At 37.2% G+C, this 23,496-nt stretch overlaps 1 protein-coding gene across 9 annotated transcripts in view; it reads left to right on the top strand.

Annotated features, from left to right (window-relative positions):
• Positions 1-23,496, top strand: part of Robo1 (roundabout guidance receptor 1) — a 1,064,494-nt gene that overhangs the window by 945,672 nt on the left and 95,326 nt on the right. For all 9 annotated transcript variants that reach the window (XM_060370628.1, XM_060370629.1, XM_060370634.1 and 6 more), the window contains 2 exons: positions 115-253; positions 2,072-2,199. In XM_060370628.1, the coding sequence (XP_060226611.1) occupies positions 115-253; positions 2,072-2,199 (267 nt within the window). The remainder of the gene's footprint in view (positions 1-114; positions 254-2,071; positions 2,200-23,496) is intronic.

The raw sequence follows: 23,496 nt of genomic DNA on the forward strand, positions 1-23,496 counted from the left end.
AGTGAAAATATGGAGTGCAGTGAGAGGTCTATAGAAGTGGGCAGCTGGGTGGAAAAAATGGGAATTTGCCTTTTGTGAACATCCTAAGGGATTTTTGATTCATTCACCTTCTAGAGAGACCATCATTTGTGAAGAGACCTAGTAATTTGGCAGTAACTGTGGATGACAGTGCAGAATTTAAATGTGAGGCCCGAGGAGACCCTGTGCCTACAGTTCGATGGAGGAAAGATGATGGAGAGCTGCCCAAATCCAGGTACAGATTGGGGGGGGGTTGGAATTTCTGTTTCTAATCAGGCCATACGTGTCCTTGGTCGGTGTCATAGTCCTTGCTTCTGATAGCATCACTTTCAGTTTTCACTTCATGAAACTGTTGAACAACCCATCCTTCAAACTGTAATCTTTTCCAGGGCTAGTGATAAGTGATGTTGTATCCCCAGTCCGGAACTGCAGCAATTATCAGAGCAATGAACTGCAGTTCCTATGATCAGAGCGAAAAAACAAATACAAAAAAAAAAAAAACAAAGAAAGAAAGAAACAGTACTTTAGAGTGAACTGTGTTACAAAGCTAAGGTGTGGGAAGCAAAGTATATGAAATGGAACTTGGATTTATGCTCTCGTCCGTTTGCAGTTCACTTACCCTTATGTATTTGCATCACAAGTTGAGGAACATCTGTAGAGTGTGTGCTGAGGTCAGGATGGAATGCTGGAGATGATTAGAATTAAGAAGGTACTGTCTTGTCTCCAAAGCTTTCAAAAACATGCTACTGTGACCACAGCTTGTACATGTACTGTTCCTTAAACAGATTTCTCTTCTGGTCAGTGAAATTTAATATGAACTTTTTGCAAAGGAGTAGGTGGGAGAAGGAAGATGGACACAGCATTAACCATGTAACTATGAGCCAATTAAAAATAGGGCTTCCTTTTTATTAGCTGTAGAATCACCAGGAAAAGGTCAAAGTCAGGACTTCTGGATATCTGTCAAACTCTTAAATAGGAGAGGAGTAAAGATCTAAGAATTGGGGAGCATTCTGATGAGACAGTGATATGGAACATTCTGGTATTTTCACAAGGCTATTGTCTCTTGTGTATTATTCAGCAGTATGTGCTTGGTCCTTGCTAAGTGTTGGCATTATAGCTTTAGTATGGACGGTGTCTATGCTTAGGGAACTTAAAAAAAAGTAATATAAGCATGAGTAGATATGCAATGACATTACTGAGCTCTTTTGGCACATAGATAGGTAGAGAATCAGGAGATACTTCTTAAAGAAAAGTGTGTGTGTATCTTGATATTCAGGAAAGAGGAGTAAACATCAGGACCATTGGAGCATAGACAAAGATATAGTGAGAAGTTTAGCATAGCTCATGTGCAAAGTATGTGGTAACCAGTCATGTGATGTCAGACTGGAGCAACTGGGGCCAAATGATAAGAGGACCCATGCAGTAAAGAATTTCAGCTCACATTGCATAGCATTGCTAGGCACAAAAGGTTAGGATGAGCAGGTTTAATATCCAATAATAAACTAGGTTTGTTAGAACAGTAGATGTTACTTCATCATGAAGAGAGGCCACATGTTGCTGTGGCTTTAACAGAAGAGAGTTAAGTTTTCTAGCAGATCAATGAAGCTAAGGCTCCTGAACAGAGAAAAACTGAAAGTAAACTGTCACATTGGATGGCATACCTGGTTTCAGTTTCCACACTGCTGCTAAATCCTTGAAGAGCAAGGCAAAGTGGCCTCAGTTTCCCCATCTACAAAATAGTGTCTGCTGAGTCTTAACCTTTTTTTTTTAGAACCTCAAAGGTTAAAATGCATAAAACCTCCAAATTGTGGGTTCTGTCAATGTTCTAACTTTAATTTGAGCACAGTGGCTTGAGGAAATCAGTTGTTCTTTTAGAGAATGAATTTATTTGCATTCAGAAAGCACCAATATGGTTTACGCTTCTTTTCTACTTGCTTAAAGGAATGGCTGCATGTGGCTTGATGCCTAGGTGTTGCCTCGGTTCATAGCTGTAATGCTATGAGCTTCCAAGAAGAAAACCATATAACTTTGTTTTCTTTTATTATATCATCAGATATGAAATCCGGGATGATCATACTTTGAAAATCCGGAAGGTGACGGCTGGTGACATGGGATCTTACACATGTGTTGCAGAGAATATGGTTGGGAAAGCCGAAGCATCAGCCACTCTGACCGTTCAAGGTAGCACACGGAGAGGGTTTACGTGTGTGCACATGTGTGTGTTGGGGGATTGTGGGGCAGGGAGGGTATGGGGGTTGTATTATTTTTAATCATGAGAAATACAATGTTGATGCTTGCAGAATAGACTACTTTTTAGTTTTTGTAAATATCGAACGCTATTGCTTTAAGTATTTTGTGTCAAATATCGAAATGGAACATTGACTATATATTATACAATTTTTGCAAGAAATTGAACAAAGTTTTCATAATTAGGGTAAGTTGGATCTCAAGTGATAATATGTTTTGATCTCTGTATCCTGAAACATAGTGTCCTTCTAAACTTTTAATTAAATGATAGTTGTTCCTATGAAATCTTTGTTTTAGAAAGAAAGTAAGTTTTGCATTGCTTCAGGCCGTGTTCCAGATCCAGGTTGTGTAAGCTACAGTATCACGTGGATTCTGTACCCCTGCAATGCAGTGTTGGTTTTCAGACTAGGAACTTTGCCTCTTTCTATTCATGTAACACCTCTGACAAAGCAGATATTCCGCATATATCAAGTGAATAAATCTCATTTTTCCCTGACTAATTTTGATGTAGATTTCTTATTGAGTCTATATACCAAAGCAGATGGGATGTTCAGTGGTAGAAATGTCTTTGAAAGCTATTTGTATCTTACACTGATGTTTACAGATGTTTCTCTCCTCTCCTTTGTGTTCAGAATTCCAAAAAAAAAAAAAAAAATCTCAATTCTTCATCTTTTTTTTTACCACTTTCTCCATGATGTTAGAATGATTATTTTTCATTGTTTCTCATCTGTGAATATCTATTATTTTTCCTTGTGAGGAAGTCTTCATTGTGGAATTTGAGAGGAAATGACCTTTAAACACATTTTATTGCTGTAAAGGATTCCTTATTTTGACAAGTATATATGGTAAACAGTGAAGACGGCCATAAACGACTTAGGTTGTTTCTGGGGCTAATATTAGCAACACTTTGGGCTGTCATCTTTGCTGAATGCTGTCACTTCTAGAGCTATTAAGGAGAAAAAGTGGCTTTTGAGAGAGCCTCTCTGCAGTGGATATCCACAGAAGAGCCTGTGGGCTTTTCTTTTTAAAAAAGGAGAAGATGAAAAAAAAAAATAAGAAAGAGTATTTCCTTCCTGTCCCACTTCGAGGTTTTTAGCTCAATTTCATAAAAACAAAAGAAGGAAAAAAAAGTCAAGAACAAACATTGACTTTCTGAGGCCTCAGCTACTTCTCCTTAATCTAAGTTAGGCTTGAAAGTCTGACTCAGGCTAAAACTGTGTGCAGTGAACACTGCTTACATTCAGAGAAAGCATAAATATAAGAGATGTCAAATCCAAGTTCAAAAGCCCTTCCGAGGCAGCGAAAAGTGGCCACAATGAATATAAAACATGAAAAGGTATGTCTATCTCCAGGCTACTGTGATGGGAAAACTGACCGTCAGTCAGTTAAATATATCTCCCTTCATGCTGCAAACTCAAAGCCTTCTACCCTTGTAGTCTGATGCTGATATAAACAACAGTCATTCTGTTCCATACACAGTGGGCACTGGAACCACAATCTGGTTTATTCCTGCAATTTTAAACCCAGTTCCAAAGCTAAGTCAGCCTTAAGTTATTCTTGCTCCGAAGCATGAATTAATTTCAATGGAAAAATTGGTTACAAATGATCAGATGCAGAACGTGCCTGATGAATTTAGACCTTCTCATCTCAGACACATTCGGTTTTCTATGAAGTTATGAGGTATCGGTGACTAACAGAGATTGTATTGCTCCATTCGGAATTAAATATGTACATTAGCATCACTGCTGGAGTCGCTTTAACATGTTAGAATAATAAACGTTGTACTGAGGAAAAGCAACATTCTGATTCAAAGAGATAGCTAAGGAGCCATCAAAGGAAACCTAACACGTTTGGGTTTTTGATTGTGTTTGTGCTTTTTGTTTCTTTCCTCCTCTTTTTCCTTTGTGAATATGTAGAAAATATTAGTTGCTACAAATGGATCTACACCAGTTACAACAAAGTGTTCAGCCGTGTACATTTTTATTTCTATGTGGTTCTTTTTTTTGATATTTTTTATTTTTATTTTTTTTACAATTTATTCATTATTCTTTTTAAGAGGGACTATTTGGGTTTGTACTTAAAGCTGACCTTCTGTGCACTCAACCACCCTGTTGGTATTTCATTCACAAAATTCAGGCAGGAAACTTTCTGCATATTAAAATTATGGATAAGAATCACTTTAAATAAGTGTGGTGGTTTGATTTTCACCTCGAATACAGAGAAAATTAGTTCCAATATCTTAAAAGGAACCCTGATTTGAGAGTTATTTCTTTTTCTCCTGCTGTTTCTTTCTTGAAGCTAAATTCTCTTTTTTTTTATTATTTTTTACTTCTTACTTTTTGTAGTGTACCCAGTACCTTATTTACAACCAAGTCACACACCTCTACTCGATTCTGCCCTGTTTAAGATGGCATCTATAAGATATTCACAGATATTTCTTTCTTGAGTCTAGAATTTTTCTGTGGCTTTTGCTTTCCTCTCTCCCTTCCTCCCTGTCTCCTTGTCCCACTTTCTTTTCCTCCTTCCTTTTTGTGGTGTGTGTGTGTGTGTGTGTGTGTGTGTGTGTGTTTGCGTGTTCATGTGAAAGACAGAGATTGTGCATGTGTGGTGTATGTTTGGGTGTGAGGTCTATGTGTGGTGTGGTATGAGCATTGTATGTGTATGCTATGTGTGTCTGCATTTATTGTGTATATTGTAGGTGTTGTGTGTGTGTGTTGTGTGTGAATGTGTTGTATCTGTTCTGTGTGTGTGTGTTGTGTGTGTTGTGAACGCAAATGCCTGTGTGTGGTTTGTATGTCTTTGTGTCTGTGTGTGTATGTGTGTGTATGTGTGTGTGTGTGTGTGTGTGTGTGTGTGTGTGGTATCAGTGTATGTGCTGTGTTGGTTGTCTGTATGGACTGTATGTTTATGATGTATGTGGTGTGTGTGTGTGTGTGTGTGTGTGTGTCTATGTGGAGGAGTGTGCATTTCTGTGTGTTGTATGTGTATTGTGTGTGTCCTGTATGGTGTGTGTCAGTATGTGATATATGTGTATGTTTACATTTGTGTGTGCATGAAATGTGTGCGTGTGCTTATGAGTGGTTGTGTTGTGCCTGTGTGTGTCTCTGTTGCCGGGTGCTATCTTCATGCTTTGTACTTGCTAGGCAGTTGTTCTCCCACAGAACTAAACCCAGTCCTCAGCCCTTCGTTGGCTTTTCTATGTACATATTCTCCACTGTGCTTTAATAAGTACTTGTTGAAGCTGAAATATGAATATGCGTTTAACCTCTGCTTGAGTAGTAAAAACAGCACAGACACATTATAAGGAAAACCCAAGAAGCACCTGGTGGCTAGATCCTAACTGCCAACAGCCAACTACATTGGATCAGAGCTGGAGAGGCTCGTCAGTGTGACTCATTCTGTCTGTGGTCTGCCTTTGGAAGCAAGTAAAGCAGCAATCAGTGTGCTACTTGCCTATTTTAATGACACCATGTTGAATACTTTAAATGTATAATATAAAAAAGGCTGAAAAAATAAAGAAACAAAGAAATTTAGGACTAGACAGAAATCCTAACTCTAAGTGTTTTTGATAAATATTGCAGATTCTCGGGCTCAACCTGATTCGGAGCCTCATGACCGGAGCACAGAAATTTGTCTCTGTATTGTTTTATCACAGGGAAGTTTAATAAAGAATAAGAAGTAGTCTATAGATATACAGAAATATAAAGGGCTTGAAAAGTTTTCATCATAATTCTGGACTTTTCCAAAGTTGAAAATGTATGTCACAAAAATAGTAGCTGTGATTGCTATGATCATTAAAGTCAGTGCTACCATTATGATGAACTTTCATAAAATAGACATTGGGTGGATTGATGAATAGTAAGACTATTTTGGGACACAAATTATTAAAAGGTATTATACTTTTATTCAGTGGTGTGTTGTTACAGAGTATTCCTCAGGATGTGTTTGACCTCAGCCTTGAATCTGTTAACTGTTAGCCACTCCATCCATCTCTCTGGAATGATTCTGTACTTTTCAGAGACTAGTAAGATTATTCATGAATAAACAACATCCAAAATACTTTAATATTCATGGCCACTCCAGACTTGGGTGGCCTGCTGAGGTCACTCGCTTCTAGAGCATGGCACCGCACCCAGACTGCCACACCACCTGAGGTCCATGGGCAATGTTAGATCTGCAGCAGCAGCGCAGGAAAGCCAAATAAATTTTGTGCTAAATCAAAACATAGATTAATCAATAACAATGTTTCTATTTTACTTGGGGGAAAAGATTATAATAAACGTTTGTGGCATTAGGAAGTTGCAGTCTGCAAATACATTCTGCCCTGCCTTTATAAATTGTTCATCAAAATATCAAATTCAGGAATATCATAGTCCCTTTAACTTACATGTCAAGTTGTATATGTCACTGAAATTTGCTGTGAGAATGTGATTCAAGGCTCAACATTAATTTGACGGGAATGTGAAAATATCATTTGTTATGTTAAAATAATTATGCTCCTTGTGTGACTAATTACAATGAGGAAACAGCCCTGTTTGGAATAGTTAGGATGAAAAGAAGTTTCTGATTAATTCCTTCGCAGAAAATTCAATTATGCAGACTCCAAAGTCCATCTACTGGGCTTAGCCAACATTTACTACCTGTGAATTTAAATTGGCAGTTGTTTAATTATGCTTAATGTTTTTGTCTACAACTCTTACCCCATATGTGTATGTTTCCTTATACATACATACATACATACATACATACATACATACCATCTATGCATTTCTTCTAGAATTTAATTTATAAACCTAAAAGATGCAAGTTAGTTTTGGTACCTCCTTTAAACAAAAGATACAGTTCGCCACAGTCTTAGGCTATTGTTATGTTTGAACTCTATTTATAAGTGTTAGGATTGCCAATTCTATCTTGGTAGGATTGAATTATTTTCCAAACAAGTGCTTAATATAGCATAATAGCTCAACTTTCAAAGGAGATTATATTTACTGCAGTATTTATAACAACTTTATAGGTTGTGACATATCTATAAAACATGAAATCTAACCAGAGGAAAATAAATGCACGGAGGCACGCTGCCAAGCTGTTAAACACCGTGTCCTGAAACTGTTGCGATTTACGCCTCCTTTGGTGTTTGAGAATGCTGGGACTTTTGCTTCCTCCTATTTTATTGTCTTAATCGAAATTCATTCCATTGTGTAGTGGATGCTTGTCAGGTGTGCCTTGAGGTTTTTCTTAGAATCAGATAATATTCTTGTGCAATTGTTTTGTTGTTGTTTTGTTTTGTCTTTTTTTTTTTAAGTGTGTGCTTTTTTTTCTTTTGATTAAAGTTAGAATTTGGGTTCCTCAGAATCACTAGATCTTCAAAATGTTTTTACAACATTGAAGGAAAATAAAGATTTCTCTTTAATATATTATTTCTAACAACTTTATATTTTTAAATTACTTACTTCAATGGCAGTTATGTAGAAAGCTTTTCAAAACCATTCTCCTTTGGAGTACTACTTTTGCAAAAGAAAAATAGACAAGACTGCCTAGAATTTAAACTCTAGTTCATTCATTTCAAATTTTGCCTTTAGTGTGGAAGAATCTTTTGCTTGAGCTACTCATTGTTTAAACAGGGCAAGCTAGATAGCGTTATTAATCTTTCCACTCTCTTCACAACTTCACAGATAAAGCAGCTCTTATTACTGTCACAATTTTATTTCCAGAGTGAATTTGTGAGTCTATCAGCAGAATGATCATGTTCCCATCACTGTCCTATCAGTCACAGGAAGCTGAACTGAGTGTAGAGGTCCACACAGCAGCCATTTCCTAAGCAATCACCTTTTATCTCCTGAGTTGAACCATTAGGAAAATCGAATCGCGTTTTTGTGCACGTCTGTTACAGAAGGAACTAAAGGATTCTTGGTTCTCCTGTTTCTCTTGGGGGCTGAATGCTGCAGCACTAAGACACAGGAGACTATATGTTGTTATCTCTGCACACCACTGTCCACCTTCCAGCCTTCCCACAGAACCAGTTACTCTTTGATGTCTGAGACTTGGTTTCTATTCTGTTCTTTCTTGGATCTGTGGTAAAACCAAAAGCAGGTACCAGACAAAGCACATCCAGGTGATATTCAGTGATCATATACAGAGGTTCTGTAATGTTTCAGCCCCTCTCTCAGAAGTGACTGTCCATTTTTTTAACCTTGATCTGAAATCATGCCATTCTTTCAAATTTGATGTTTAATTTTAAGCATAGCACAATTGTATTGCTGTCTCTCTAACTTCATTGCCGACATATAATAGCAATCCTAAAATGAATTGTCAAAGGGGTATATACTCTATTCTATTCCATGGAATTATATTGTCTTTTGCCTCGCACAGGTATTTATGCCAAGTATATAATGAAGGAGAAAAGTACATCCTCATTAGGATTGATTAGCTAGTGACAGCTGCTGGAAGGCTGCTCTTTAGAGTATGAGATTGACATGAAATGGGGGAGACACAAAGGCAGGAGAGAAAAAAAATGGTACAGGCTGTCTCTGGGCTGACTTAATTGCTACTAATGGGATGTTTCCTAGAGCCTTTTACTTGGTGCTGAACTGCATGTGTCAGCCAAGAAGCTTTGCTGAAGTGTCTTGGGCACTACATTTTAGGATTGACCCCTACTCAAGGACCCTATGAACTGGGAACTGCGAGCAATTACAACTTCCAGTAAAATGGGAAGCGACTTTTAGGAACCTTGACGTTTCTTCTCATAGGAACCATGAAGTTACTTCTGTCTTGGCAATGAACAATAGAGCAGACTTAAGCATCTGAAGCATCTAAGAACGACTTCCCAGGATTTTCCACTTCCCTCCGAAGTACAACCTGCAGCTACATACAGAACACAGTTCAGAGAAATGTCACATCCTTTACTGTCCTTATTTCCCATGTCTCACACTGAACCAGGAACCACAAACTCCAACTCTTCCATCTGCCTTTTGTACATTTCTCAGCATTGTTCCTATCTTTCTCGTCTTCTACCTCTATTCTAAGGCAGGTATCTGGCATCACTCTGGGAAATCACAGGTCTCTAACAAGTTTCTTTGTCTCCCATTCTCTTTTTTGTAGAATCTTTTATCTTCTGCAGGTCCTCTTATCTAAAACACAGATTCAGTTATGTTAGTTCCTTCCATTAAACTCTTATCATGGTTCCCATCTCTCTGTAAGAAGATCCAAGCCTAGTTCCTGTGCCAAACTACCTGCCTGCTCCTCCCTTAGTGAAAGTTACTATATTTCTTATTTAGATTGAAAAGGAGTTACAGTTTCAGAACCATGCCTTTTTTAAAAAAAGATATATTTATTTATTATTCGGTATTCTGCCTGCATCAAAATCATTCGGCTCAAACACATCTTTATCAATCAAAATAAGAACCATTAGAGCCAACACATTTTTACCAATAAGAAATATTTATTTCATTTCTATAGCATAAAAATTCATGTGTTGGGATTTGATGAACTATTAGAAAGTTGGGACAGTATTTTTTTAACAAAAAAAAAATGCCTGTTGAGATGCTTGAAAACAATATATCATGTTGGCAAAGGGCCAGGAAACAGATAGATAAGGCAAATATTTATTGACCAACTTGTTCGGTGTTTGAAATGTTAGTTGTGTGACATGTGATTGTCCTAAAGAACTGGACCCTTTGTGCGGAGCAGTGTGAGCTATGGGGATTGCAGTTTAGGGTGTAGCTCATCAATTTGCTGAGCATACTTCTCAGACATACTGATTTCCCCCCCACTCAAAAGCTATGCCAAATCAGACTTGCAGCATACCACTGAACAGGGACCAGGACCTTCTTGGCTATCGTTTAACTTTGAGAAGTGCTTTGGAGTATTTTCGCAGTCCAGTCACTAAGAGGCTTATTGTACACAACTCAATTCTCGTAGCATGTCACAATCCTATAAAAATTAGTGCTAGTATTGTATGGACTAAGACAGGACATAGTTCATAAAGACAATTTTTAAGAAAACATTTTGGTCAGCTCATGAAGCACCCACTTAGCAAATTTTTTCGCCTCTGCTATTTGCTTCAAATGACAAATGACCATAAAATGGTCCACATTCAGCTCTTTGGCAACTGCTTGCCCTGTTGTAAGAGGAGCCGCTTCAGTGATTGCTCTCACTGGGTTCTTGTCAACCTCTGATGGCAAGTTACTTGTCTTCCTGGCCCTCCTACTCAACGCAAACTTCATGAGCCCCCACTGCATGGTACTTTGATTGGCCATTCTTCAGTCAAATGCATTGTTGATGCTGCAGATGGTTTCATCTGCTTTATGATTCACTTTGAACTGGAATGAAAAAAAAAATACCTGAATTTGTTATTTGTGTAACCTCATTTCCATAGTATTACAGGAGCATAAAATAAATAGAAAGTCGTAAATATTTAACAAAAATGAAGTGAGAAATGTGCATTAAGCTGACAACATTAATGAGAACGGGTTCATTGTTCAGTGTAGCGTTTTAACTGCTAACCCCTTCTAAAAATATCCTCACAAGCAGACTTTCTTCCTCAGCTATCTGGGTACGCCTTCACCCAGTCAAAGTGGCACAAGGTAATCAGTGCTGCAAAAATGTCTTCAGTGTGTGTTAATCCACTGAAGGCCCTGTTCCCTGCCAGCCAAGCAAGCTAGCTAGCTCTTCTGAGTGCCCACATCTGCTGAGAAACAGTTAAAATAACTTAAGATAATTAACATTGAAATTCCAAGAAAAGTAGAGGTGGATTATGAATGCTTTTCTTTTTCACCTTCAAAACAAACAAACAAACAAACAAAAGCACAAAAAACCAAACCACCACAAACAATAACAACTCCTTAAGATTTGTTATATTAGTTGTAATTTTCGTTCTATATGTGTTAAGATTTAGAAGTGTAGTGGATAATAATAAAGAATGCAGTCATTGTCTTACATTTTATTCAAGGAGAAGTATTTCCCACTCTCTCTTTATTAAGTCTTTGATACTTAGTCCTTACTATGTATTTGGTAGAGTGTTTTGAGAGTGTTTTTGTTTGTTTGTTTGTTTGTTTTATGCTGCAGAAAACAGTGAACCTGGAAATTAGTTGCACCATTTTTAGAATATTATACTCGTACTGAAAGCTGACTAAATAAGTTATTACATTTCTGAGTCTCGTATTTCTTTTCAGTAAAATGGTGGTGCAATGTTTCTCTCAAAGGACACTTGGAGATTTGAAAGAGCCAGAGAATATGAAATGGTCACCAGATTGTGGGAAGGAGGCAGTGGGAAATAAGTGATGCATCTTAAACATGGCAGTCATTGCCTATCTCTAGTGTCCTCAGCTACTTATCAGTAGTTGTATGAAAGATAAAGTGAGTAAAATGTGCAACTACAAAAATGTCTTGTGTAGTCATATAAACAGGAATATCAAAGCTTGAGACTTAAATGATCAATTTTCTTTTTTTTTGTTTAGACAAATTTATAAATACCATGATTCTTTTTTATATGTAGAATAATAATTAGGTTTCCTAGCATGCTCAGTGCTGCTGACTTTCTAGGTTGAAGTAATAATGCTGAATTCTTTCATTTTTATTACATAAACTCAATCTATTTATAATATTAGAACAACTGCACAGGAGGATATGTCTGTTATATGCAAGCATGACACCATTTTATAAGGGATTTGAGAGCGTTTAGATTTTGATATGCACAGGGCTCATGAAACCAAAGCCATAATATACTGAGAGATTATTGCTTGGATGGACAGTCCCTTGGCAATATAAGGTAACCTTAAAAATAGATCAAGAGGGGGCTGTAAAGATGACTCAGAGATTAAGAACACCAACTGCTCTTCCAAAGGTCCTGAGTTCAATTTCCAGCAACCACATGATGGCTCACAACCATCTATATTGAGATCTGGTGCCCTCTTCTATTGTGCAGGCAACATGCAGGCAGAATGCTCTATGAATAATAAATAAATCTTTTTTAAAAAATTGATCAAGAGGTATAGTATATTAGAAGAAATTGGCATCTCTAAACTTAATAGTTTTCTAAAATAGAAATAATCACTTTGAAAATAACATAATATGGGTTTTATCATGTCATGTGCAAATGTGGCTCTTTGGGAAATTGCTAGATGGCTATTTTAGAATACAAAGTTAGTGTTAAAAATCAGGTCAGTGTTTAACCAAGTAAGGATCCATGTGCACTGTAGATTTTAACGGACAGAGTAGATTACAAACTTTAAAACTTTCAAAAAAGAAATTCTGGAAAAAGGAAGAGCTAATTTATAAATATACGGTTTCCATCATAGTATTCACTGAATGTAGCTTTAGAAACACATATAATCTTTGTGCAAGGGTCATGTGCTTCTTTTGGAGCTCATATGATATCTAAGTATGAAAAAGTAATGAGAAAGAAAAACTAAAGCAAGACCTTCATTTTGGAGTTTCCTTGCTTTGATGTAGACTTCATTTAAATCATTTGTTGGAACAGTTCCCTTAAATTGCTGATTTCACAAAGGCTGGCAGCATAATAGTACATTGTGTCTGACCATTAATGTGGTTATTTGAGCCCAGGCCAAAACTAATAGTGTAGAGGGGCCTTTTTGCAGGTTCAAGGTAGGTTTATTAGAAACTAGGATCCTGGTTAAGAACTGTGAGTTCATCAACATTTTGGCAAAGCACGTTATGAACCCTGCAAAGCCTTACCTGCTGACTGTAAGAACCTTGACAAATGTGGAACACTTTTGCTAGACTCAAACAAAATACCATCAACTGCTTTCAGAGAAGATGTTTTTTATGCCATATGGCATATTGCAACAATACACAGAAGTCCAGGAAAATTAGCTTGCTACCACAAACAGTGATTAGGGAGGTCAGAGGGTACACACACACACACACACACACCACCACCACCACCACCACCACCACCACCTCAACAAAAGCAATATCTCCTGCATTGCTACTCTTGAAGATGAAGTCATGGACCTTCTTCTAAATACCACCTTTGCATATTTGTTATGCATTCATCGTGGCTTTCTGTTATTTGTTTTGTACTTAAATGTAATGATTTTTTTAATGTGCCAAAAATCTAGAGACGGTAAAGGAAAGAGGTTTGTGTTTTAAAATAGAAAACACTCATAAGACATGTGACAGTACCTTGCACAAAATCTATACTGCCAATGACTCCTCTGTGAGGAAATGGAAAGGAAAATACCATCATCAGAGGTTTGATGAAGTCTCTGTACAATTTAACAAGGGGAAGATTTATGAGACTAACCCCCTCTCGTTACTGTTCTGACCCAGGGCTGTAAATAGGGTGCTGAGTACCATTTCTGCTTCTGGTTTTATTTATTTCCCCACACACTTCTTATTTATTTATTTTTCTAACACTGGTACCTGAGACTGAGACTCAACAGCACTGTTGAATTATAAAACTCCTCTTTTTTTTCTACTCATTTCTTCAGGAAGGATGAAGAGCTTCTTGTGTTCTTAAACCTTAAAGAAATTTTACCCTAATTATGGCTGAAAATGTAATGTTCTCTAAGGTTTCTTTAACTCTCATGTACATGTATAGGATTATTATGTCAGTTATTTAAATCATAATGATGTAAGACTTAAGAAGTAATCAAAAGAAGAAGCTTTCCCCAGTGGTCTTAATACAGATAATTTGAAACACTCTTAATGTATGTGCCAGCAAATATTTGAGGAAGTAAGTAGAGCAGTCAGGAAGGAGAAATAATTGGTACATGAGACGGTCCTGTGACAAGTTATCATTCAGCGCTGTACCAGTGAAGAGCATATCCTGGGCCTTCCATTGTGTTCTGAGCCTTACGGGTGATGCGCTCATCTGCATAATAGCGGGGAAGGTATTCTACAGCCCCAGCTGTAAGGATACGTAACCGGAGTGACTTTTTCTAGTAGCCAACATTCTCAAATAATGCTGTCAACGTGGAATGGGTTGGGTGGGTCTATAAAATGTGAATAATGGAGTCTGAGGATGAAATTGGCAGACATAATTTACCGTTTCTCTCTAGGCACTATCAGCTTAACCCACTCTCAAACATTAGATTCCTTCCAAAAATCTTACATAATTTTGACTCGGAGTCATTTAGTAAAGTTGTGCATTATTTGGTATAATTAATTTTAGTACTCTAATTCAGGTTGGCCTAGTATATTTTATCCAGAACAATTTAGACATAAAGTGATTGAGATTACTCAATGTTTAAGAGAGTTTTTACAAAGGGAATAACTGTTGAGTATATTAAGGACATTTTTCCTTACGAGGAAAATTTTATCCTTGGATAAAATAAATATACTGAATAATTGAAGTTTTGAATATTTTTTAGCCAGCCATATATATTAACTTTTTATTATTTGTTTGCTATGATTTCAGCTACTTTGACAGATATGCACAGTGCTAATTAAGAGTGAAGAATATTCATTATTCCTAGGTCTAAAGAGACATCTCAGCACATTGCAAACAACAAGTCATTGTTAAAAGAACTCCAGATGACTTTGTAGCATCTGGTTTCCTTTCATTTTTTTACTCCAGCCATTTCAAAATGTGAAGTAATTTTAAACTTTTTGTTTTTAAAAGGTTTCTGTTTACATTTTAAATGAACATTTCAAAATACTTTACCTAAACTTTGCAAAAAAAAATGGATTAATATGGCATGAGCACTTTCATTTGATTTTTGAGCTTCCTCTGACTTGATAGCCGGTGCGCCAGCATAAACACACCTGCAAAATATGCTCAAATGAGCTTAAGACAAAATGAGGCTGAGTAATTGCTTTGTAACAGATTTATAAGGGTAGGAAAATCCATAAATGGTTATTAAAGTTAGCTTAGGGACATTCATTCTGTGTGGTCGATGCTATGGCTGGAGACTCTGGAGGGCGGCACGATTAAATCTGATAGATGGGCCGATTTACAAAGATGCTTTAGAAAGTCAACTTTGTGCATGGTAGAGCAGTTATTTCAAACAGTGCCTTTTAAGTCATTAGTGAATAGATGAGAGATACTTTTTCACTCTCACAAATATAGTTACTAAGTAATCCTGGTTTGAGTTATATTCCTAAGCAGTAAATATTTAAATAATATAATTCTGTTCTGGTTTTCAGTAAGTTGAATGTTAGCCATGGTTGCACACTTAAAAATCACTTACTTTGGTACTATCATAAAAGTTGGAGAACTGAAGCCTGATATTTATTTATATTAAATTGCAGACTTGGGTGATAAAGATTTGCTCTTTTGACTGCAAACCTTAGATGCTTGAGGTGATTTTTTTAGATGGCTATATCCTGTCCCTGTCTAAGACAAAGTCGAATCTTTTGACATTTTACTGAGAATAAAGGGTGTTAAGAGTCCTGAATTCCAATTCATCTCTTGACCTGAGGGGTAAGCTTTACCAAGTGACCGAGTCTTCATTTTCATTTTCCTCCCCTGGCTTATTGAATTGTTCCTGGAAGCTGCTGAGTTTTCCAGTATACAGTCAGACATACTGCTGACTCTGATGGCTCTTTATCATTAAACTGGGAGCCAGGCATTTACACATTTTTCACAAGATCACAGACTTGATACCTTGTGAAGACTGTCTGCATCCAAAGTGGTTTTACTGTCAGTTGCTTAAGGTTATCATCAGCCATCGTGTACCAGATCTTTTAGGAAATATGCTACTTAAAGATAGGCATCGTCATTTGTTGCACAGAAGAAATTTCTCAGCACTTTACAGATGCTAGAAAAAGTGCTGCTGTGAAAGACATACAGATGGGTCAAAGGCTGGGGCAAGCAATACACACTCGTGAAGCCACGGAGTATGAGAAGTGTGTTCATGAGTGCCCAGGGAGAGTGTTTTCTCCTGCGTGTTAGAGGCGTTGCTATTTGTTCATCTTTTGTGGATGTTTGCAATGTGAGAAACACTTGCTGCTTGATAAACTCTAATGGCAAACAGAACTGTTAAGTGCTTGGTTTCCATGGAGCGTGCAGGCTAGTTTGGGTGGCAGACATAATCATAACGCGGATGTGTGGCTATAAACTAGGATGTGTGCTGTAAGCGCAAGGTGGCTGTGGGAAAACACAACACTCACAGCATGTAACGTCAGCTTTACAGGTACTATCTTGGAGTGTTTCCTAGATCTTGAGCTAAGATCCAAACAGTAGAGTGGAACTGAAGGAGCAGAGGAAGAATACTAAGGTTCTGTCATAAACAGATGTGGGGGTAAGATGTGGTGTGGTGTACCTCAAATCCAGAAGGTGAGAGCAACAGGCGAATGACATAAGACACCCAAGTGCCACACAGAAGGCCGTACTAACCATGTAGCTCTCAATTTTAAGAACATTGGCACCATATTGAACGATTTCAGCACCAGAAAGTACTATGGGATGCTTCTTGTTTGTGTTGTTTAGGTTTAATCAACATGACTATATTGGAGATTAGATTAGGAAAAACAAGTAAGATGGGCCGTTTAGTAGCTTGGCAATTAGTAGTGTCAATTGCGCTGTATGGGGTAATTGTACTGACATTTCACTAAACATGTATAACTTCCTTCTAGGTATGTATGTTTATACCTATAGACTGTTCCAACTCTTAGCCTAAGTCAGAGTAGCATCTTTGAGCAATAGTCAAAAGAAGGGATTCCTAACTTGTTTAAGAGTACTGCAAATAAGGGACCTCTGAGTTAGCTGTAAATGGAATATTCATATCGCACACTTGCAGGCCCAGGGGACATCATGAGAGGTGGGGGTAGAAACATTTTAAGAGCCAGGAGATGGGAGGAGTTCTGTAAACAGTAAGTGACATTTCTACTGCAGTTAGGAATCCACAGCAGGTATGACCACCTGCGGGAGACTTACAGGAGGTTTGGATAGGGACTCTAATTGAGAGAAAAGGTATCATGGGGGGAGGGGAGCAGACAACTAATTAGGAAAAGATTGTAAGACCCAGGGAATGGGGAGGTGTACAGTCCAAAAGTGAGTGTTTTCTGGAGATAACATGGCCGCTGTAGGTTAGTTAGGAATCCACCACAGGTATGGTTACCTGTGAAAGGCTTATTATGGTGGTCAGTGTGGGGGGGAGGTAGGGGATCTAATTGAAAAGAAAGGTATCTAGTCCATTACCCCTGGTGATGCCGCCTTGCCAGGCCACAGAGGAAGAGGATCCAGGCAGTCCTGATGAGATGTCGTAAGCTATGGGAAGATGACCGAGGAGGAGAACTCCCCTTTTCAGTGGACTAGGGGAAGGGGATAGGGAGGAAAAGGGAGGGAATGTGGGTGGAACCGAGAGGAGTTGAGGGAGAAAGTTCCAATCAAGTTATATAATGAAGAAATTGTGAAAAAAAGGAAAGAAGGGTATCATGAGGGGGTGTCTAATTGGAGAGAAGAATATCAGCAGAAGTGAGAGGGGATAATAGAAGGTAATGAGAGGAACATGATCATAACATGATGTATATGGATAAGAAACTGCCCCAAATTATTTGAATTCTCTTTAAATAGTAACACATAGGTTGATGGACTCAGAAATGCTGAGAAATAGATTCAGTAAAGGATCATTTATTTTTGAGGAGAAAGGAGGTGAAAGATCTAGGCTTCCAGCTTCAAACCATGAAATCAGGGTACTCACACTTTGAACTATGATCCTTTGCACCCGTATTTTGTGGCATGCACACTGTCATGGATGACCTGGCAGATGCTTTGGAATCACACATTGTTTAATGCCCAGATATACAGTGGGCATCATTTAGATGGTTGTTCAAAAGGAAAGTGGGTAATTTTTTAAGGAAAAGAAGAATACCTAAGAGATGCCAGAAATCACTCAGGGTCAGGGTGTGTGATTTGTTAGGACAGCCTCAGATAAGATGGGAATTAAACAATCTGCAGCAAGATTTCCCCGCTCTGTCTAGAACTGTTTGCATCTCAGGACACATCACTTCTTGTTGTGCTGACCGCCCTGTGTGTGGTAGCGGGCTCTTCAGCCTCTGTGGGTCCTGTCCACTGAAGACTAGGAGCTCTGCCTCATCCCCTTTCCTCCACTTCAATCCTGACAACCAAAATTGCCTCTGAAGCCATTGTTCTACAGAATGACGTGAGGTATTTGATCAGAGGCAAAAAGTTCACGGCGTTTTATGTATCCATTAAATACATTCTAAAATATCCCTTTTATTCTCTCTATTTTTATGTCTCCAAAGTTGAAAGACATGATGACAGGCTTTTATGTTAAACTCAAACCTTTCCCCCAAAAAGGAAATAATACCACATATTAGAGTGCCTGAAGGGCTTCTGATTGTTAGTGATATTATCATTCATGTGTATTTGTGCTTGTAATTCTCACATACCAGTGACTGAGTTTCCTCCCTTCAAGTGGAGATAGCTTCATGACTTGAAAACTAGTGTTCTGCAGTGTGGCCAAAATCATGCTTCCTCCTGTGCCTTTCTAACCCAGTGACATTTCTCCACAATGAGGATTTCTTATAATGGCTCTCATCTGTTGGACTTGTTAACTGAGCCCTACTCTTCATATTGTTGCAGAAGAGTATGAAAACAAATCACATGGATTTGAGGATCCGTTAGAAATTAGCTGTTCAAAATAAAACCAGTTCTGTTAATTGGAAGAATTTGAAGTGGATATGATTTCATTGGTAGCCACATGGAGAAAGCTGTTGTTCTGTGTACTAATAGCATGGGCCCTGTACATAACTTTCTTTAATATAATGCCTTCTAATGAACTGTACCAGAAGTTTCAGTTACATGAATTATTCCCAATTACTGTGGCAGCCTTCTGCATTCTCATCTCTCCACCCTTTCAGTGCTACGGACAAAGCCTACGCTAACTGTATATTATATGGTTAATAGGAAAATGCCCAATAATGTATTTCACTTGTAAGGACACAGTAAAATATATTTGCCCATTAGACTTTAAGTAATAGAACATTAATGCAAAATACAAAATCTAATCATAGTACAATACTTAATTAAATATTTTCTCTTCTTTAATTTTTCTGGTACCTCTAAACTAAACATAGGAACTATTTATGTGTACTTCTTCAATTAAAAATGACATTATTAGGACAGAATTTTGGTATTTTCCAATTGGTGCTTGAATCTAAGGTGTCACACATGCTTTACACACATGCTGCCACTGAGCTCAGCTTTAGACAATATAAATAATATTTTTGAAGACCTTTTAAAAGCCCACTTTACATCTGTATAGATGTAATCTATGGGGAACATCTGGGGCAGGGTGGTCTATCCAGCTGTTTCACTTTGCCTCTGAATGGCCACTTAAAAACCACAGCATAGCAAATGCTCTAAGATTCGAAGTTACCATTGCTTTGCTGCCTGCAGTGTTATGTTGAAACTGCTGTGGGCAAGTGGAAACAAAGTACTTTTTAAGATCCTTAAAGACATCAAAATCTGCAGCCAGTATGTGGTTCACTGGCCCTAATTGCTTTCCTCTACTTTGCTTGAGTTGTTCGTGCTACCGTCTGAATGATGGTGTCCTTTGCCATGCAGAAGCTCCGCAGTTCTACAGCATCTTATTTATTAATTGTCAATCTCAGTGCCTGTGCTAACAGTGTTCTGTCGAGAGAGTCTCTTCCTGTGCGGATGCGTCTAGGGGCATCCCCCTCCCACTTTCTCTTCTGTCAGGTCAGGAGTATCTACTTTGTGTTGATCTCTTTGATCCCTTTGAGTTGAGTTTTGGGCAAGGGGATAAGTATGGATCTCTTTGGATTCTTCTACATGCAGACCTCCAGTCAGACCAGCACCATTTGTTGAAGATGCTCTCCTTTTTTTTCCAGTGTTTTTCTGGCTTCCTTGTTAAAATCAAGTGTCCATAGGTGTATGTATGTCTGGTCATCAATTTGACCAATCTGGTTGTGTGCCAATACAATGCTGTTGTCACTAGAAAGGAAGCAGGTCTAGAGATGTTCTGAGTCTTTACCTTAGGAGGCTCTAAGAAAATGAGATGAGAGTGAAGCCTCCCACGCGTGGTGGAAATTTATTGAATGATGAATGACAGGTTCCAAGTCACACTGCTTTCTAAGGAATTCTTTTGACATACAGCATAAAAAATAGGGCAAATGCCCACTTTATCGAAAGATCTTTGCTCTGTGAATAGAAAAAAAAATTGTTTGACCTGACTCTCAAGGAAAATGTAGAGAAAGAAGACATGTATGAAGAATGTAAAGAAATTTGTATAATTAATATATTTAGAAGAGAAAAATATTGCATATATTAAAAATGTACAAGACAACTTATTTTTCTATTTTGTAATTGCACCATCTCAAAACAGCAATCTTTGACTTTGATTTAGACTATAGGGACAAATATAAAGTCAAATTAATTTTGGTTTGGGAACTATTCATTTGAATGAAATGGACTGTGAGTACCTACTGTGGTATATGAAGATCTTCTGCTTTTGAAAGCAGTGACCTGTACTTCTGAAATAAAGAAACAGAATAATTGTTTTCTATGATTATAAGTAAACATTACTATATTAAAATACATCATGCTTCAACATTGAAATGAATAATGCGACTGTGACTTCTAAATAATTTGTGGTTTCCCTGTTTTCATAATTTCTTCATATGTTTATTTATTCTTAATTAAAAATATGTACACATGTAAGCTTAATATGTTTTAATAGTCTTCCATCTCAACTCATGGTCATGGACCAGTAAGACCCACCTAGTATTCATTAGAAAGGCAGATTCTCGGACCGTATCCTGATTTTCAGAGTCATTATTCATTTGAATGGGGCTCATTGGTATATGTATTCAATATGAGCAGCATGAGTTGAGTTGAATACCATTACCAGTGTGAAACTTATAAAAATCAAACTATTGGTGGATCTGAATAGGATTTAACATTTTTTGGATTTAAAATGATGCTTACTTTATTTTTGTTATTACTGCTAATAACAGTATTAGCAGCTAATATTTATTATACATTTAAAATTTTTTACCTAAGAGTACCCGTTACCTGGTAGCAAAATAAAAAATTCTTGAAAGATGCTTTATAATACTGTTACTGTCAACCCATTGTATCTCTACCATTTTTCATAGTAGAGATGTCAAGATTCATTTCTGTTTTCCTAAGTTATTCATAATTGTGCTTGAAATGCTAACAAATATTCATCATGGATAGTGTGATTAGTGTATCTAAATATTAATGTGTTTAGTTTATGTTAAAGAAGAATCATTGTTAAGTCAAATCTTACTACTTTTTCTGTTTCATTTTTTTGTTTGTTTCCTTATTTTTATTTATTCCATGTTTTCTTTTTTGTTTTAGTTGGGTCTGGTAAGTTGACATTTTATTGGCCATCTCCTAATCACCGTGTCACTGTGACTGGAACTTCTCTTCCCCTTTCCATCCATACCCTTCCATGTCCTTCAACCAATCAGCCTCCATGTTTCACTTGTCATTGGCCACAAAGACAGACTGCACAGAATAAATCTGCAGGAAGTATGGGTAACTGTGACAAAGAGTAAAGGTAATGGGTTTGCTAACTTTCTGTCTTATTAAGTCATGTGTGATCTGAGCCCTTTAATTTCTTCCTTCCTGAAATAAGGGATAAGTCATAGAATTGTATCTTGGTAACTGAAGGACAATTTCACTTTATACCTCTAAATCATTAAATGAACAGAAACACATGCCGCAAAGGAATTTGGTTTTCTTTGCATTAAGTACATTATTTTGTAATTATAATTCATTCGTCCTTAAAGTTCAGTCCCTGAGTTACCCTGTGCTCGGAGCTCCTTAGTGCTCATTTCCATTTCTATTTGTATGAAGTTTGTTTCATTACACATACCAATTAACAACATGAAATATCTAAAATTTCCTTTTATAATTTGTTTTTCTATAAAGAACCATCAAAGTTCTTTGTAGTTAACTTAGAAGAAGATCAGTTCATTCAGTAGGGTTGACAGAATGCCGTGTTGAGAGAAATTGCCATGTGAAAAGACAGGTCAAAGCATTATTTTCACTTTAAAAAAAATCTCTTTCATAGTTGTTTAAGGCAACACAGATATTATTATTTCATATTCACACAGAAAGGATGGGCTGTTCAATAATAGAGTATGTTAGACATCGGCCCTCTTAAGCATTATTCACAACTGATAATCAAAATTTAAAACAATGGAAATTGATTATTTATTATAGTACATCCGCTATTCAATAATTATTAAAATGGTGTTTTAGTAGGATATCTTTAAACAGTAGTATCTAGTTTGCATGGTAGAATTATTGGCAGTTTTTCTTTTTCCTCTTTGTCCAATTTTTAACATTTACAGCACCTACTTTATTACTATACTGGTTATATCATTTTGTACTTTGAACACAGCTAACTTAAACATTTTAGATTTCAAAAGCCATAATAATATAAAGTCATAAAAACCCAACTCTGTGTATTTGGTGAGTCTCTTCAGTCTAAATAAATATATATTAATAGAAATTTCTTTGGTCCTTTTTCTCCCTTATAAATTATAACTATATCTGATATCTGACATACATAAGAAAAGGGTTTCTTTTTTTTTCCTGTGTTTATTTTTTAAAGCATGGTTCTACTAGCTTCAATCTCTTAGGCTCAAGCAATGTTCTTCCTAGACCTTCTGTTTAGCTGGGACTGTAGGCTTGTGCCATCACGCTAGTCTGGGGAGGATTTTTTAAAGTTTATTTCTAAGAAATCTCTTGCGGCTGATGTCACTGTTGATGTTGGCTTGAGAGTATGCCTACAGAATATAGCAAATCATTTCCAAGCAAATACCCTGTGTGGAAGGATTGCTTCAGGGTAAATGTAGTTAGCATAAGGGTTTGTATTCCTTTCTCCCAAATAAGTCTTTGAGGTTTGAGGAGAGCTGGCATTTTATAAAAGAAACAGTTTCTGGCACACAGTCCTACACGAGCTCCTGAGATTTGGGATGGAGACCACCCCAAGGCTCCATTTGACTAAGTGGTTTGAACATTTATATTTTCCTACTTGGATTCCCTTCGAATTGGAAAGTCATCTGCTCCCACACATCTAATTAATCATTTGGTTTTCCTGCATTGAGGAAAACCAAATTCTTGTCTGGATTTCGTTTATTATGCAGTCATCTCTTTAAGTTTCTACATCTGATTCTACAACAGTTATTTTAACCTTACCTAAGGAGGAGAGAGCTCCTGTTTGGCTTGGTACAGGAGGGGACATCCCCAGGCAACCAGGCACATGTCTATTATTATACCTGGGTAATGACAGTGTTAGCTAAATT

The sequence above is a fragment of the Meriones unguiculatus genome, chromosome 17 (assembly GCF_030254825.1).
Source record: "Meriones unguiculatus strain TT.TT164.6M chromosome 17, Bangor_MerUng_6.1, whole genome shotgun sequence".
NCBI lineage: Eukaryota > Metazoa > Chordata > Mammalia > Rodentia > Muridae > Meriones > Meriones unguiculatus.